This window comes from Trematomus bernacchii, unplaced genomic scaffold (genome assembly GCF_902827165.1).
Source record: "Trematomus bernacchii unplaced genomic scaffold, fTreBer1.1, whole genome shotgun sequence".
In the NCBI taxonomy this organism is placed as follows: Eukaryota; Metazoa; Chordata; class Actinopteri; order Perciformes; family Nototheniidae; genus Trematomus; species Trematomus bernacchii.
Window position 1 is genome coordinate 1554861 of NW_022987564.1, and position 14853 is coordinate 1569713.

At 42.9% G+C, this 14853-nt stretch overlaps 1 protein-coding gene across 1 annotated transcript in view; it reads left to right on the forward strand.

Moving 5' to 3' along the window:
* The first annotated feature begins 3587 nt into the window (after positions 1-3587).
* The window catches only part of LOC117478046 (ubiquitin-conjugating enzyme E2 E2-like), a 47049-nt gene continuing 35783 nt past the window's right edge, over positions 3588-14853 (forward strand). Inside the window, exons 1-3 of the mRNA XM_034124914.1 lie at positions 3588-3731; positions 6236-6433; positions 12581-12631. Coding sequence (XP_033980805.1) covers positions 6243-6433; positions 12581-12631 — 242 coding nt within the window. The 5' untranslated portion in view covers positions 3588-3731; positions 6236-6242. The remainder of the gene's footprint in view (positions 3732-6235; positions 6434-12580; positions 12632-14853) is intronic.

Here is a 14853-nt window from a genome sequence, read left to right on the forward strand (position 1 = left end):
TTGTACTTCCTTTGTAGTCTCTCTCTCTCTCCACACACACTATCATCAAAGCTGCCATAACGCTCCACAGAGCACACCGTCTGCGTGCACACGCGTGGGAGCGCGCACGGAGGCGGTCTGATTCGTCAAGCTGCAGCAAACAAAAGACATCATCGGAAATGAGGAATCTGTGCAAAAACATAGTAGATTAAACAGGCGTTTTATTAAAATACACCCAGGGCCGTTTCTAGCTTTTTGGGGGCCCTATGCAAGATGCTGTTTGGGGGCCTAGTTTTTACAGTTTTTTTAACTACAATGGGGGGATTCCGAAGCCTTTAAGATGATCTGTGGAGATGCATCAATCTGTTACACTTTAAGAGGAAAACAGGCTAATGTCACGAAAACCAAGCAATTGAAACTTACAAAAAATTATATTAAAAAGGTAAACAATAAGGCAAGAGATGCAGCATTTTCTTAACAATATTTAATTTACACTTTTCATCTTCCTCAGACGTTATTCATTGGCTGACAGCCCAACGATGATTTGGACTTTATTACCCCACAAACACAAGCCACAGCTTTGCTATCATTGCAGTTTAGTTGTGTTTATATCCTACATTTGATTTTTAAGCATATAAAGCTTCACCGAACACAGGAGGGGGCTTGGCTGTCTACATTACATTACATTACATGTCACTTGTTAGACGCTTTTATCCAAAGCGACTTACATTGGAGTGTCATTGTGAAGCTGACCATTGAGCGGCCCGACCAAGCAAGGAGGCAGAGGCAGAACGTCCAAATACAACCCGGTGTGGGCATTTATTACTCCTTGTGGTACATGACACAGCCTCAATATTACTGTCTCATGTGAACACAGTCACCAGCAACAAGGATCTCCCACACACCCAGACTAACAGGAAAACTGAACCTAAATACACACAGGACTAATCAAACCAACAAGACACAGGTGAGGAGGGAGGAGAAAACACAGGGCACCAGGTGAACACAATCACCAGCAACAGACAAGACGGGAGGGGGAACACTTTTCAAACTAAAACAGGAAACAGAGACAGACAAACTAAAACATAGACAGATCGTGACAAATAGATGCATAAATTACATATAATCACATGCTTCCTGTGCAATGTTTTAGTGTGGAACAAAGTAATATACTTCGCCAATAATGAAGCTATATAATCCGTAACGGAGGCCGAGATCTACGGCCCCAGAGATCACCTCTGTTACACTTGCCCAGGGACACAACTACATGCTGACTGCAGTGGGGTTTGAACCTGTGCTCCCCTGATCTGAACACCAACGCTCTAACCCACTGCGCCACAGCCGCCTTACAAATAAAGACGGCTAATTTTAATTCTCCCCAAATATATTGAGGCTGAACCTGAACTTTCAGCTTGGGGGCCCCCTAGGGGGCCCATAACGTGTGATTGTGAGCAAAAAAATGACATCGTTTGTATATATATTTTCATGGTCTATTTTTATTTTTGATAAACAGATTGTGCAAGTTGTACAACCGACTACAATTGTGTCACTGTCATTTATAAGCATATAAAAAAAACCTTAAAGAACAACAGAGGTATCAAATTAAAGACTAAAATATATATATATTATACGATTATTAAAGGTCCCATGTCATGCTTTTTCGGTTATTACCCGTCCCCTTGTGTGTTATGTAGCTTTTTATGCATGTAAACGGTCTGCAAAGTCACAAACCCTCAAAGTACACCCTGTGTGTGTGTGAGGAGCTCCACGGATTGGTCCATTTGGCCTGGTCCATTGGGTCGTCGTTATGTCACTTGGTTCCCGGAAGAAAAAAATTGAAAAAGAAAATCTCCAACGAGGCGTTCTGGGGCAGCATAGACACGTCTTTTCTGTGTTAGAGTTTTACTCAGCCAGCCTTATTTTTCTCAGCTGCAGCTCCACGGATTTCTCAGCCTCGACTAAGCCTGAGACAGCGGGACACGGCGAGGCCCGGCCCGCCATCCCGCAGACCAGCAACCAGGAAACAACACCAGCAAGCCAGCTCACTGTCCCCTCCAGCAGCGAGCCCCGCAACGTCCCGCCAACACGGCACCCAGACCCCACCCAGCATTCTATTACAATTATTATTAACTTTGTCTGTACAAAGTAGCCTGTCCAGGAAATATGCCCAAATCAACAAAAACTCATCTGTGTGTCATTGCTGGTGTCATTTTCTGGTTGCTAACGCCATTGTAACACATAATCACTGATGTTCCGCTGTAACGGTGGTGGACTCATCAGAACAGAGTGGGCGAGCTGACCAATCAGAGAACAGTGGGCTCACAGGGAGGGGGGGGGCAGGAGCTCCAACAAGCTGTTTAGGACAGAGACTCTCTGTCAGAGAGTGAATACACATACTATACAGAGACGCTGTATGAGAAACCAATGTGAGTTTGGAAAATTGCACAATTTAAATCTATTCTAGTAGACCTCAACAATGGAATTATGATCAGTAGAAATGGCCATGACATGGGACCTTTAACATATATGTTTTCATTGGCTATGAAATGTCACCAAAAAGCTAATAAACACTTCTGGGACGCTTCTAGCCGTAACGCGGCGAGTCTGGTGGAATAGCACCTGACTAGAGTGGCCGCGATCGCTGTGAACGCCGCGGCGCAGCCTTAACGGCCCGTCCACACAGCAGCGTTAAAAAAATCTTGGAACACTTCTGCCCATTCACTTTGAATGGGGTGACGTCACTTTGCCTCACTTTTCGCCGAACTGCATTGTGGGCAGCAGAGAGGAGATTTTCAGGATTTTCAGGATTCAAAGTTGAGCAATGTTCAACTTTTGAAGCTAAGGTGGAAGCGTCAGCCAATCAAATCCCATGTATGCAAATCTGACAGTTCAAGCGCTAGCCAATCAAACCGCGTGTATGCTGGGAGAGACATACCGCAGGTCATTTCCTCATATTCCAAAAAATGGAGGAGAAATTAGCGGTAGGGAATCACCCGATGCTTTATGACCAGTCCCTATTTACCTACCGGGATATAAACCGGAGGAGCCAGGCATGGAGGGAGGTGGCAGAGACAGTGGTATGTTTTCTGATCCTGGTATGTCCCCTTTAACAGACAGTATAGTTAAGCCACTGGTAACTATGATTTAAAATGATGTGTTTTTTGGTGATCTGACCATCTGTACAACAAACAGCATATCTCTTTTTTTCAAATAGGATAATAAAATATGCAACGTTATTGATCTGAGGAGGAGCGGACATTCTCAAAAAATTAAGAAAATTGCATTTAAAGGCTTTAAGATAGTACTAAAAAATGCAAATGTTTTGTTTTATGATGTATTGGTATATAGTTAATTGTTCTTAATTTAGCAAAGAAGGTGTCCTTGGATGGTTTGTTAAATACTGTATAATGCGTATGTGTTTAATTTCCTTTATTTGACACTGTATACATTATAAATAGCTGTGCAAACATGTATATGCTGAAGTACAGGAAGGTAAAAGTAAGAAAAAACTCCCTATATTATTATGCAGTCACATTTTCTATGCAATGTGTCACCTCACCTCATTCTTTTATTTTGAAACCCAGAAACCGGAAGCTCTTCGTGTAACCACGCGGTAACCTGACGGTGGCGGTTTGGCACATTCTCTCGCAGTCAGTCAAAGCAGCGGACACCCAGCGGTACGGATTACGGAATAAACAGTGGACATTTTCACACATTTCCCCCGCAGAGGTGCGTCCAGCCTGCGTATAAAGGTGAGCTGACCTTATTCTCAACTCTACAGATAGATATTTAAGGGTTTATTAGGTTATTTTGCAGAGGGAGGGGGCGGCGGCGGTGGCGGAGGGGGCATCCATTCTGCCTTTTGTGCTGTGGAGCAGATTTGGCAGAGGTCAGTATATTGGCTCTGGTGTTACACTTCGAATAAGTGTGTTGTTATGGGTTATGGAAGTTTAGCTCAGTCGGTAGAACAGGCGAACAATGTCCAGAGACGGACGGAACTCGGCTCGAAACCATACTGAACCGAGCTCGAATCCCACCTCTGGTTCCCCATTTAGAGCCTACATTAAAGGCACTGGTTGCTCAAATAAAAAAAAAAAACAGTTGTCGAGCTTAATATCTATATGTATTTATTAGTTTATTCCACTCATGGCAATTATTATACAACAAAACATGTACACAAGACAAGAAAGTCTTATTTTACCTGCCCCTTATTAAAAAAAAAAGAAATCGATGGTCTGTCAGCCACAGTTGTTCACACATACTTACAGTAACATGAAACCAACATCAAGTCAACACAACAATCTACCATCAGCAACACATCTGGATGTCTCAGAGAGGCTGTCTTGCTGTGTTTAACTCCCCGCAGAGAGCCACCAAAGCCCGGGGATTCCTCCTCATTATCTCCTTCCCGAACTCCGTCCAGAAAATCCATAATTTAACACATAATCCTCTCAAACCGTGTAAATATAGTCCTCGAGGATGCCGTAAAAGACATTAAAAAAACTGCTGACATCCACTGTTTCATCCGGTGTACACCCACTGCACCAAAAAACCTTTTAATTCAGTTAAATCTAACTTATTTTATCCAAATAGAGTCAAAACCGTCAAATAAAGAGGTTGAGATGCCTCAACTTGTTTAAGCCTGACAACATACGTGCATTTAGACAACGTTTTAAGTTAATTACAATACAACAACGTGTTTACCAACAAGCAAAGCAGCATTAAGCTAGGTATTTTTAGTGAATTTGACATGTTGGTCTTACTCTTTTCAATTAAGGACCATTGTTTCATTCCGTGTACACACTGCACCAAACACCCATTTAAATCCAATACAATCTTACTATTTGAATCCAAAAGAGCCCTAAAACTAACAATTGTTATTTTCAAAAAACTTGCATTCATAAATTGTTAAAAGTGAAATACAACAATGTGTTGCATGTGTATCAGAAAGCAAAGCTGTATTCAGTTATATATTATTAAACTAGCTGCCAAATGTTTGTAGTGAATTTGACAAGTGGGACTTATTTAAAAAAGGTATAGCTTCATTTGTCATTTGTTTGATTGGTTTTCTTTAAACTTAAAGACTTAAATATTATCGGTATATTACTTAAAGGCAGTACACCATTAATTGTATTGGCTTTAAAATAAGCAAAGTAAACGGGTATAAGTCTGGTTTTAAGTTTGCTATTTAGACATTTTTTAAAGCAGGATGTCACTGGCCACACTTAACAGGTAAACCTTTGTGGAAGCTACCTTGAAAATAACAAACCCAAACACCCCTTAATCCAAGTCTAAAGTAAAATAAATATGATATCTACATGTGGTTTCTCTTTGCAGTGTGGTTTTCTGCAGGCCTGCTCAGTAACACACACTTCTGGAAGCTTCCCCTCGTGTTGATGGTTACATTTCAGCTGACAGTTTCACACCTGAAGGGCTCTGCTGTGTCAGCATCTTTTACTTCCCCTGTGTTTATTCTAAACTGGAAACGCACCATAACAACAACAGCAGCAGCAGCAGCAGCAGCTGATACCCTGAGAGGATTCCAGCATATGCATGTTTTAACCTTTTGAAATCACGCTGCTCTGTGTCATCCTATAACCCGTTTAATCCCCCAATTATCTCCCATATCAGCGGCCCATCTAATTGCATCAGATAGCCTGTGAGCAGCGGCTGTTAGTCAAATGTCAGGATCCGAGTCCTCCGTCGTGTTTATTGAACAATCTGTCCTTACCTGTGTCCAATTTGATATTAATTTCAGCTAGGCAGCAGAAAGGCTCTAGCAGCCAGTCATCTGTATCATACATTTTTCATAGCGGGACCCGGGAATGTAAATAGAAGCATTCACCTTGACATTCACACACACACACTCACACACAATTACACACACACTGACGGATGGATGAGCTGGATTCAGCGAACATGACCTTGTGTTGTAGGTGTCTTTCATTATTGAGGCTTGTGAGCAGCAGACGTTCTCAGATATAACAAATCTGTACAAGATGCAAACGTATTATTGTCAAATGTAGTTTCGGCAATAACAATCTGAAGTCTCAGGTCCTGCAACCATTTGCATACATAAGATGTGAAAAAGATCAAGAAATAAAACAGCAAGTAAAATGCAGGAATAAGGACAATATATACAAGTAAAATAGAATGAGATTGCAGAATGTAAAATGAAATACTTCGATCAGATAGACCCTTATCAAACCGTGCAGTCCTGATAACCCTGCGTGTGTGTGTGTGTGTGTGTGTGTAGAGTCATCATGTCCAGTGAGGTGCAGCCGAGGCCGGACAACAGCCCCAACACCAGCGGGGGAAGCTCGGACGCGGAGCAGAGGGAGGCGGCCCCCCAGGAGCAGGCGGGCCCCGAGCAGCGGGACCAGACCCCCCCCAAGAAGAAGGAGGCCAAGATCTCCAGCAAGACGGCCGCCAAGCTGTCCACCAGCGCCAAGAGGTAGGTCTGCTCTCCTGGGACATGTCTCCATGCTTTAATGTTCAAAAAGTGTTCTCATACTGCCTGTGCTGCAGCACCTCTTTTCACCCTCTGTCTGAAACCAGAGCCCAGTCTGCTCTGATTGGTTAGCTGGCTGGCTCTGTTGTGATTGGTCAAACCCTTAGAGATGTCCCGCCCCTCAGCCGATATATCACGTACAATGTGTTGTAGCGCTGAAGAAATTCTACTAAATGGAACCTTTTCTGTCTCGTTGTGGATCTTAATACTAGTTTTTTCTACTACAGCAGGCCATAAAGACACTTATTTGGGTCCTTTTTAAGATATTATTAAGAAAACAGTGAAAGTGATGGTTTTAATATGTTGTCATTAAATCAAAAGTGCTTCTTTATGTGTTGACAGCTGTCTGGAAGTCGGTTGTTTTTACACACCTCACTGCTCTGTTGGGTTTTTCCACAAGCATATCAACTTCATATCCACACAGGTCTTAAAGGCTGCTTGCCCCTGGGGGATAAAGCACATAAATCCATCCAGAAGGAGCCAACGCCAGAGTTTTTTTATTTTACTTTAAACACCCTCTTAGTAGTTGCCAGCTCATAGAGTCCTATTGTGCAGCCAGAAATGTTGAGTAACCCAAAGTTTTATGATAGAAATGTAAAGTACGGTTCCCCAGCACATAGAAACTGCCGGAAGCTAACCTGCACATGTTGGGCAATTTCCACAATTACCATTATAGTGTGGACAATAGTAACAAAATGGCTTGGCTTGGAGGGGTTTTCAGGGTTATTGAGGATGCTCACTCCATTTCTGACATTTCAGTATAAAAAATGACAGTTTTAACAATCAAGTGGCCATATTTGTACTCTCTGTGGGCTGATTTTGATGAATTGTGGGTCTATTTGGAAGATTCAGGGGACTCTGGATCATTTGGATTGGACAGATTGGCCTATTTATTTGAAAACAAATAGTCCACAGTAGGGATGCCAGCGATTATTCGATTTTTCGAATATTCGTTACAGTCTCCATAATCGAAAATTATTTTTAAAATTCGATTTTATGTATATATTTTTTTATTATTATTTATGTTTTTCTATTTTTTCCTGGCTTAGTTTCAACCAAAATATAGACTAATGCTAATAATAGTAATAGTATTAATAATTGTAAATGGCAGTTTGTTTTACTGTAAACTTGGAGGAAGCCAGCTGCGCAGAGTGCAGACTGCTGCTGCCTGCTGCAGCCTGCTACACACCGACCCCGCCCCCCCCCCCCCCCCCCCCCTCTCCGTCACACGTGCGATTGATTTATTGGCGATATACAGAACAGTAAGAACAACACAACTAAAGATGAACAAAGCGGCATATAATAATCGATTAATATTCGCCAGGGCTGTCCGATTTTCGAATTTGATCATGGTAAGTTTCTGGCATCCCTAGTCCACAGCAGAGATAATAATGTTCATCTTGTGCTCTCTATATCCAATGGATGCAACACTACTCATGGTAGTCAAAATCAGCTCACAGAGAGTACAAATATGGCCACTTTCTGGTTAAAACTGCCATTTCTGATCCTGAAAATGTCAGAAATAGATTCAGCATCCTCAATAACCCCCAAAATGTTCCGGTTTCACTTTGCTGGCAACTAGACTATCTGGAGTTGTAGACATAGAATAGAATGGGAGGGATGAAACCCTCTTTAATGGTCACACATGCAGAGCACACAGTGAAATGTGTTCTCTGCTTTTAACCCATCCTAGTACCAGGAGTCTAGTACTAGGAGAAGTGGGCAGCTATTGTACAGCGCCCGGGGAGCAATGGGAGTGAGGGGGGAAGGGGGGTGTCCGGTGCCTTGCTCAAGGGCACCACGGCCCAGGAGGTGAACTCTCAATGTTTCAGACCATGGATGTGATGGATCTATATATCCATGCTTTTTCAACAGCTCCCTTACATTATTGATCTATATATGTCAGAAAATACGAACAAATATCCGTCCCAGTTTCCCAATGTCTTCAAATGTTGTTTACTTCCAAACTACAATCAGTTTAAAACAAAAGAACAGCAGGGAATCTCCATATCTGAAAGGTTTAAGATGCATTTTCTGTCCAAATCTACATATTTGAGAGGCCGAAAACAGCTTTTCCTGACGTTAATGAGATGTATTACTTCCTCCTTGTAGAGACTTTGGATCTGGAGGTTGTAAATCTGTATTTAAAAACTGTGCAGACACCCTGTCTTCTCATAAGCAGCGGAGGATTTGCAGTGTGATGTAAATGAGCTGTGCAGGGTGAATATTGCTCATGCATTCATTGCCACGTCGATGCTAAAACAGTCCATCACGTCACCATCGACTGCTTGTCCTTCTCCTGCAATAACAAATTATTATTATGTCCCGCCTAACAAACAGCTGGGCGAACAGACGGCGTGATCAATAAGAGTCGTCAATTATTCTGTTTTTATGGCATGCATGAGCATTTTGAGTTATGGCAGGGAAAACAAGATGCAAAGGGGAATAGAGTAGGGTAACAAATATACTTTATTTAGTTTCTCTGTACAGAAGATATGCTGTGTTTGAACGCGTGTCTTTGGGAGTTTAAACTTTAATTCAGGAGTGTAGACTTGTAAGACTGTGGGGACGCAATGCACTTTCAAACTCTTTGTAAGACACACCATCTACCTACCTACATACCCACCTACCCACCTACCCACCTACCCACCTACCCACCTACCCACCCACCTACCCACCTACCCACCTACCCACCTACCCACCTACCCACCTACCCACCTACCCACCTACCCACCCACCTACCCACCTACCCACCTACCCACCTACCCACCTACCTACCTACCTACCTACCTACCTACCTACCTACCTACCTACCTACCTACCTACCTACCTACCTACCCACCTACCTACCTACCTACCTACCTACCTACCTACCTACCTACCTACCTACCTACCTACCTACCTACCTACCTACCTACCCACCTACCCACCTACCCACCTACCCACCTACCCACCTACCTACCTACCTACCTACCTACCTACCTACCTACCTACCTACCTCTCTCTCTATCTCTCTCTGTTAGTAGTCTGGGAAAAAGGGTAAGTAAATGATGTCAAATACAACACTTCCTTATAGAAAAAGGCTCCTTAAATGATGTCTAAATCCTAGGTGAGTTGATGATACATAACTTGGAGTATCCAAGAGAGGGATTTCCTTTTCAAAGGCAGCGTCTGCCCACTCCTCACTCGAGGAAGGAGGAAAAAGAGACATATATTTGCAAAGGAGCCTGTAATACGATCTCCTCGGTTATGGAGTCGTTCTCAGCTCGAGTGCATGCTGTGTAATTTTATCCGCAGTATTTCCTGAGGTGGCACATTCTGACGGCTGGAGCGGGGGAACAGTTGGAGAGAGTGGTGCAATGAACAAGGCCGTGGGAATCCTAAAGGGGGGGAAACACTGATTATACTGCCGGCTCCTCATGCTCCTGCACGGACCAAACACTCGCTCTCTCTGATGCTCCACAGCTCATTGATAATCCCCCGAGACACTAAACGGTTACTCTCTGTGTCCCCGACAAATGCAAATATCAGCAGAGCTTTTTATGATGGAAAACACCAGCTCCTGTGCGTGTGGAGCAGACGGTGATTTATTACAGAGACCAGCAGCTGAATAACACTGTGCCTGTCAACGTTAAGATAAAAGTGTAACCCTCAAGGTTCTGGTTTTATGTTGGAGCCATCCTGATAGGAACTCTGTGTTTATATCAACCTGTCTGCCGTGGACTCTGGGTGTTTTCACCAGGAAGTGTCAGGTGAGGTGCGGAGTAAGTGCAGAGGCTTTTATTAAAGAGGTCCTATCCTGCTTTGTAGGTTTTCCCTCTCCTGTAGTGTGTGCTATAGGTTTTAGTGCATGTAAACAGTCTGCAAAGGCTAACATCAGTGTTTCCGCCAGACCAGGGCTGAGAGGGCGTCCTCCCCGAGAGCGGGTTGAATTTTGACTTGAGCCGTCCCTTATAGATACTGGCTTTTTACGTTAGTGAGCCGGATCATTTGGCTCGGCTCTCTTAAAGCGCCAGCTGTTTCGGGTCCCAAACGGCTCCTCATGTTACAACAGTTTACCACGGAGCCTCAGTTTCGCCGCTGCGAGGCTCTGGTGCTCGCAGCTCACGCGCGTGCTTCACTAGCACCGCTCATCGCGTCCAAATCACGCACGATCCGTGTTGTCCTGTAGCAGGCACCGCCGATGTCGGGGAAACGATCTTCTATACTCCGAAAAGAATCCCACCAGACTCCTTTGCCCCTCCAACAGAGGGATGTCCTTGTCCTTTTTCCTTTTCGCCATTTCAAGCGATAAAAACGCTCGATCTTCTCTCAAATTATTAATATTTCAATGTCAAATGACGGCAAGACGCCCCCCTGGCGGAAACCCTGGCTAACATCCCTGTGTTCCCTACAAAGTGAGTTTCTCTTCACACACAATATCCTTATTGACCCGTCAGCTGACAGGACTCCTGTGTTCAATCAGGAGCTCATTAGAAAGTCAGTGAGGTATTCAGAGTATGCACATATTGATTTTGCCCTGCAGGATTTATATACCTGTCTATGTTTGTATGTGTGATCATAACACATATCTGTCTCTTGTTTCCAGCCTCTTAAATATATAGATGAACTGCTTTTTGTATATCATATACACATATGTTTGGGTTTGGGACTGACGAAACAAGGCTTCTTACAGGGGTCGGCAACCCGCGGCTCTTTAAGCCCTCTGCTCTGGCTCCCTTGAGCTTAGACAAAAATAAGAAGGAAATAAAATAAAAGTATTTGTAGGACTATTTATATTTTGTTGCACGGTTGAAAATGTATGTACAATGTATCTTGTATTTTGAGGTGATACTGTGACACATAAAAAAAAAAAAAAAGGTTTTAATTAAGTCAACTCAAATATGCGTCACATCCTGCTACGGTCCGCGCCAGCGCCTTTTCTTGCAGGCGAATAACCTGACCCCCGGCTCGATGAGCGAACTATGGATACATCAAAGAAAATAAAAGTATCTGAGGAACACAGAGGGTTTAATTCTGCGTGGTTAGAGATATCTGCTTTCACAGCAAACGATGCTGGCTTACCGGTATGTTTGATATGTGGAGAGAAGTTGTCAAAGGTGCTGCAGCCTTTACGTATGGGAGGAAAACACAGAAGAGGAAGACAGCTGACGATCTTCAGTCATAATTCAATCAGTAAACTCTTTTTAGGGTGCAGCTATATGTCTTATTTATTTCAAAGTGGGCCCATTTTAATTATATTCATTTTCTTCAAATGTGCAGAGGACTCCCCAAGTGCTGTGTTGATTTATTTTAAAGTAGGCCTGTATTTTTTTTTAATTCTCCTTATAAGAGTTCTTTGAGTTAAACAGTTTTCTATAATGTAATAAATAATAAATGCAAAACAGCTGTAGTTTTTGTCTATGATGTAACAATATATACAACTTTATAAGCTATCAAGCTATCAAATATGTTTTGCGGCTCCAGACAAAAGAAATTGGTGGAAAAGGGGGCAAAGTGGCTCTTTTGGTCAAAAAGGTTGCAGACCCCTGTCTTAAGACATCACCTTGGAGTTTGTAAACTAGGAGGGACATTTTTCACTATTTTCTCACATAAGACCAAGTTATTCATTATTGAATCTATAATGTATTACTTTCTAATTAAAGTAAGTCTTAGTTGCAGCCTCAGTGCAAACACAAATATCAGAAATGTGTTTGTTTTTTTAACCTCTCAGATATAAATATGCCCTCCTTTTCTCTGTTTCAAACCAAATGTGTTTTGGTGTTAGACTGACAAAACAATACTATTTTCTGACATAAATAATTGCCGCATAAATTGCTAAACAATGTTATCGTTAGTTGCATAGATAACAAGAAATGCAAATAAGGTGGAACAGCATCTCTCCAGGTTTTACAGACAATTTGCGAGCAGATAACTTTTTCATAATGTGGTTTTTCCGTGTTTGTGAGGACAAAAGTTGAATAATGTGTGTTCGAAATACATTTTTTGTATGTCATTTATTGTTTAACAGATAGATTTTTTGCATGCAGGATTTATACAACTGTTTTGTTTTTAAGTGTGATCATAACACACATCCTCCTCTCGTTTCAGAATCCAGAAGGAGTTAGCAGAGATCACTTTGGACCCGCCGCCAAACTGCAGGTAGGAGCCTGTAGATGTGATTTAAAGGCAATTGTGTTTGTGAATGGATGAGTCACGTGATTATCCTGTTGTTTGCTCGGGCTGCAGCGTAATAAATGGACCGTGTAAGCAGGCATGGATCTGACGCTGAATAAATAAATGTGTGTGCCAGTGACCTGATTGGCAGCGAGGATCTCTGTAGCAACAGTGTTGTGTTTGCTCACTCTCCCTGAGGCTGGGAACTCTGCTGCGGCTCCACTGGTCCCCGCGGTGAAAGACAGTAATAAGCTCCTGCCAATCAACATCTGAGTCACAGCGCTCATTGTGTGGGGGATTTTCGTTGAGTCAGCGTTTGGGATTCTTCTCAAACTGATGGCTTTTTGGGGCGAAGGTGGAGGTGTAGGCAGCGAGTCACTGAAGTCGAGGCATTTCCTGAGAAAGCAGAGGAACTCAGTGATGCATGGACACTCTTAGGGTTTGGAGGGAAATGTTGGCCACAGCTGCCCGGGGGTTAGTCACTCCAAGTTTTTTTGCCAGAAGCAAAAAGTAAGGAAGCACTAATCCAATGTTTTCAATAGCAATCCTAATAATAATCCTAACTCAGTGGTCTTTTTCCCTTAAAAAAGGCTTATGGCGCATTTCCACTGCAGCACGTAGCACGGTTTAAGCGTGCCGTGCCAAACCCGGCCCGTTTTTTTTTGCTTTTCCACTAGGGGTAGTTCCGGCTCAGGGCTACTTTTTCACCTTTTTTCTGGCCCTCCAAAATCGAGGTTCTTACTGGGCCAACAACCGGGCTGAATATGCTAAACTAGAGACGTAAACACTCGACTGCTGATTGGTCAGAGAGAATCGCTGGCAAGGGGGCTACAACTACAACAAAATGAACATATTTGACCGTGATTTAATTGTAATACACGTTTCAAAATGATGCCGAAGTAACAACATACTGATACCGGTTAGTAAAAACCATGAATTAATGCTTTGACAAGTCTGCAGACAGACGGCAGGCGAAAAGCCTTTTAAAATGCGTGTTTTCTGAATGGAGATCGGCTAAGCTAACGCAGCATATGCTCCGACCGTCCACACTCACAACAACGGCCTATACAGACATAAATAAAGCAGCGACTGTATTCGCCATGACACAGACAGTCTGTGGTTTGTACTTGTTTAACTTTTGTCTAGTTTCTGAACAGGTATGAGGAGCTGTGGGCTCTGAGTGCTAACTGCTAACGGCTGATGTTTTGGTTTTGTGGTTCGCATTGAAGATGACGTCACGGCTCCGCCTACACTGCGTTACTATAGTTACTGCCCCAGCTACTAAACTGTAATGGAAACGCAGCATAAAGTGAGCCTGGCCTACCAAGGCCTAACTATACCGTACCAAGCCGTGCGAGGCCCTGCAGTGGAAATGCGCCATTAGTTGTATCTCAATTCCCATACGTCTGTCCTTACATGTGCTATTTTGAGTGCATAGGTGCAATGTATGATTGTATGCAGGGCCGTATCCACCATTGAGGTCACCGAGGTCCGGACTTCGGTAATCTTTTCCGAGCTGTGTATATAACTAAAGTTGTGAATTAACTGCACTAAAAGGGATTCTTTGTAGAACTTCCATTTACTGACGATGGGGGCGCTGCATAACTACGTAGCCTCGATTAAAGCAAACAGAAGAAGACGACATGTATCAACAAACCACCGCAGCCCGGACTTGTATCGGAGCAGCGGAGGAGTGATGAGGTATCTAGAGATCTGAGTCCAGCGGGCTGCTTGTGTTTCTGTTCATCAGGACATCATATGACCAGCAGATCCTGTGTGAACGCTCTACGTTAGTCAGTGGACGTCCGACAACATGCACACTAACTTATATTGCAGCTATAGGCTATTCTTTGGTTTAAATTGCGTGAATAAACTAGCTAGAGAGCTAAAGTTAATTACATTCATCCAATGTCAGAAGGATGACCTTTTAACAAACGTTGTAATGCTTTTCTTTCATTTCAATTTGAGTGAAACATTGAAGATATAACATTGTATTGTTTTCTTTTTACACTGACTCAGATATAATGAAAAGACTATGCCAGTCGAACCTCAGCTTTGGTAAGGAAGAGACAGGACAGGCAGAGAGAAAGAGAGAGAGAGAAAGTGATGGAAATCAGGGAGGAACTGCAGGTACAGTCACACAAAAGAATGTAGGCTTAATAACCCCATCTATCTATCTATCTATCTATCTATCTATCTATCTATCT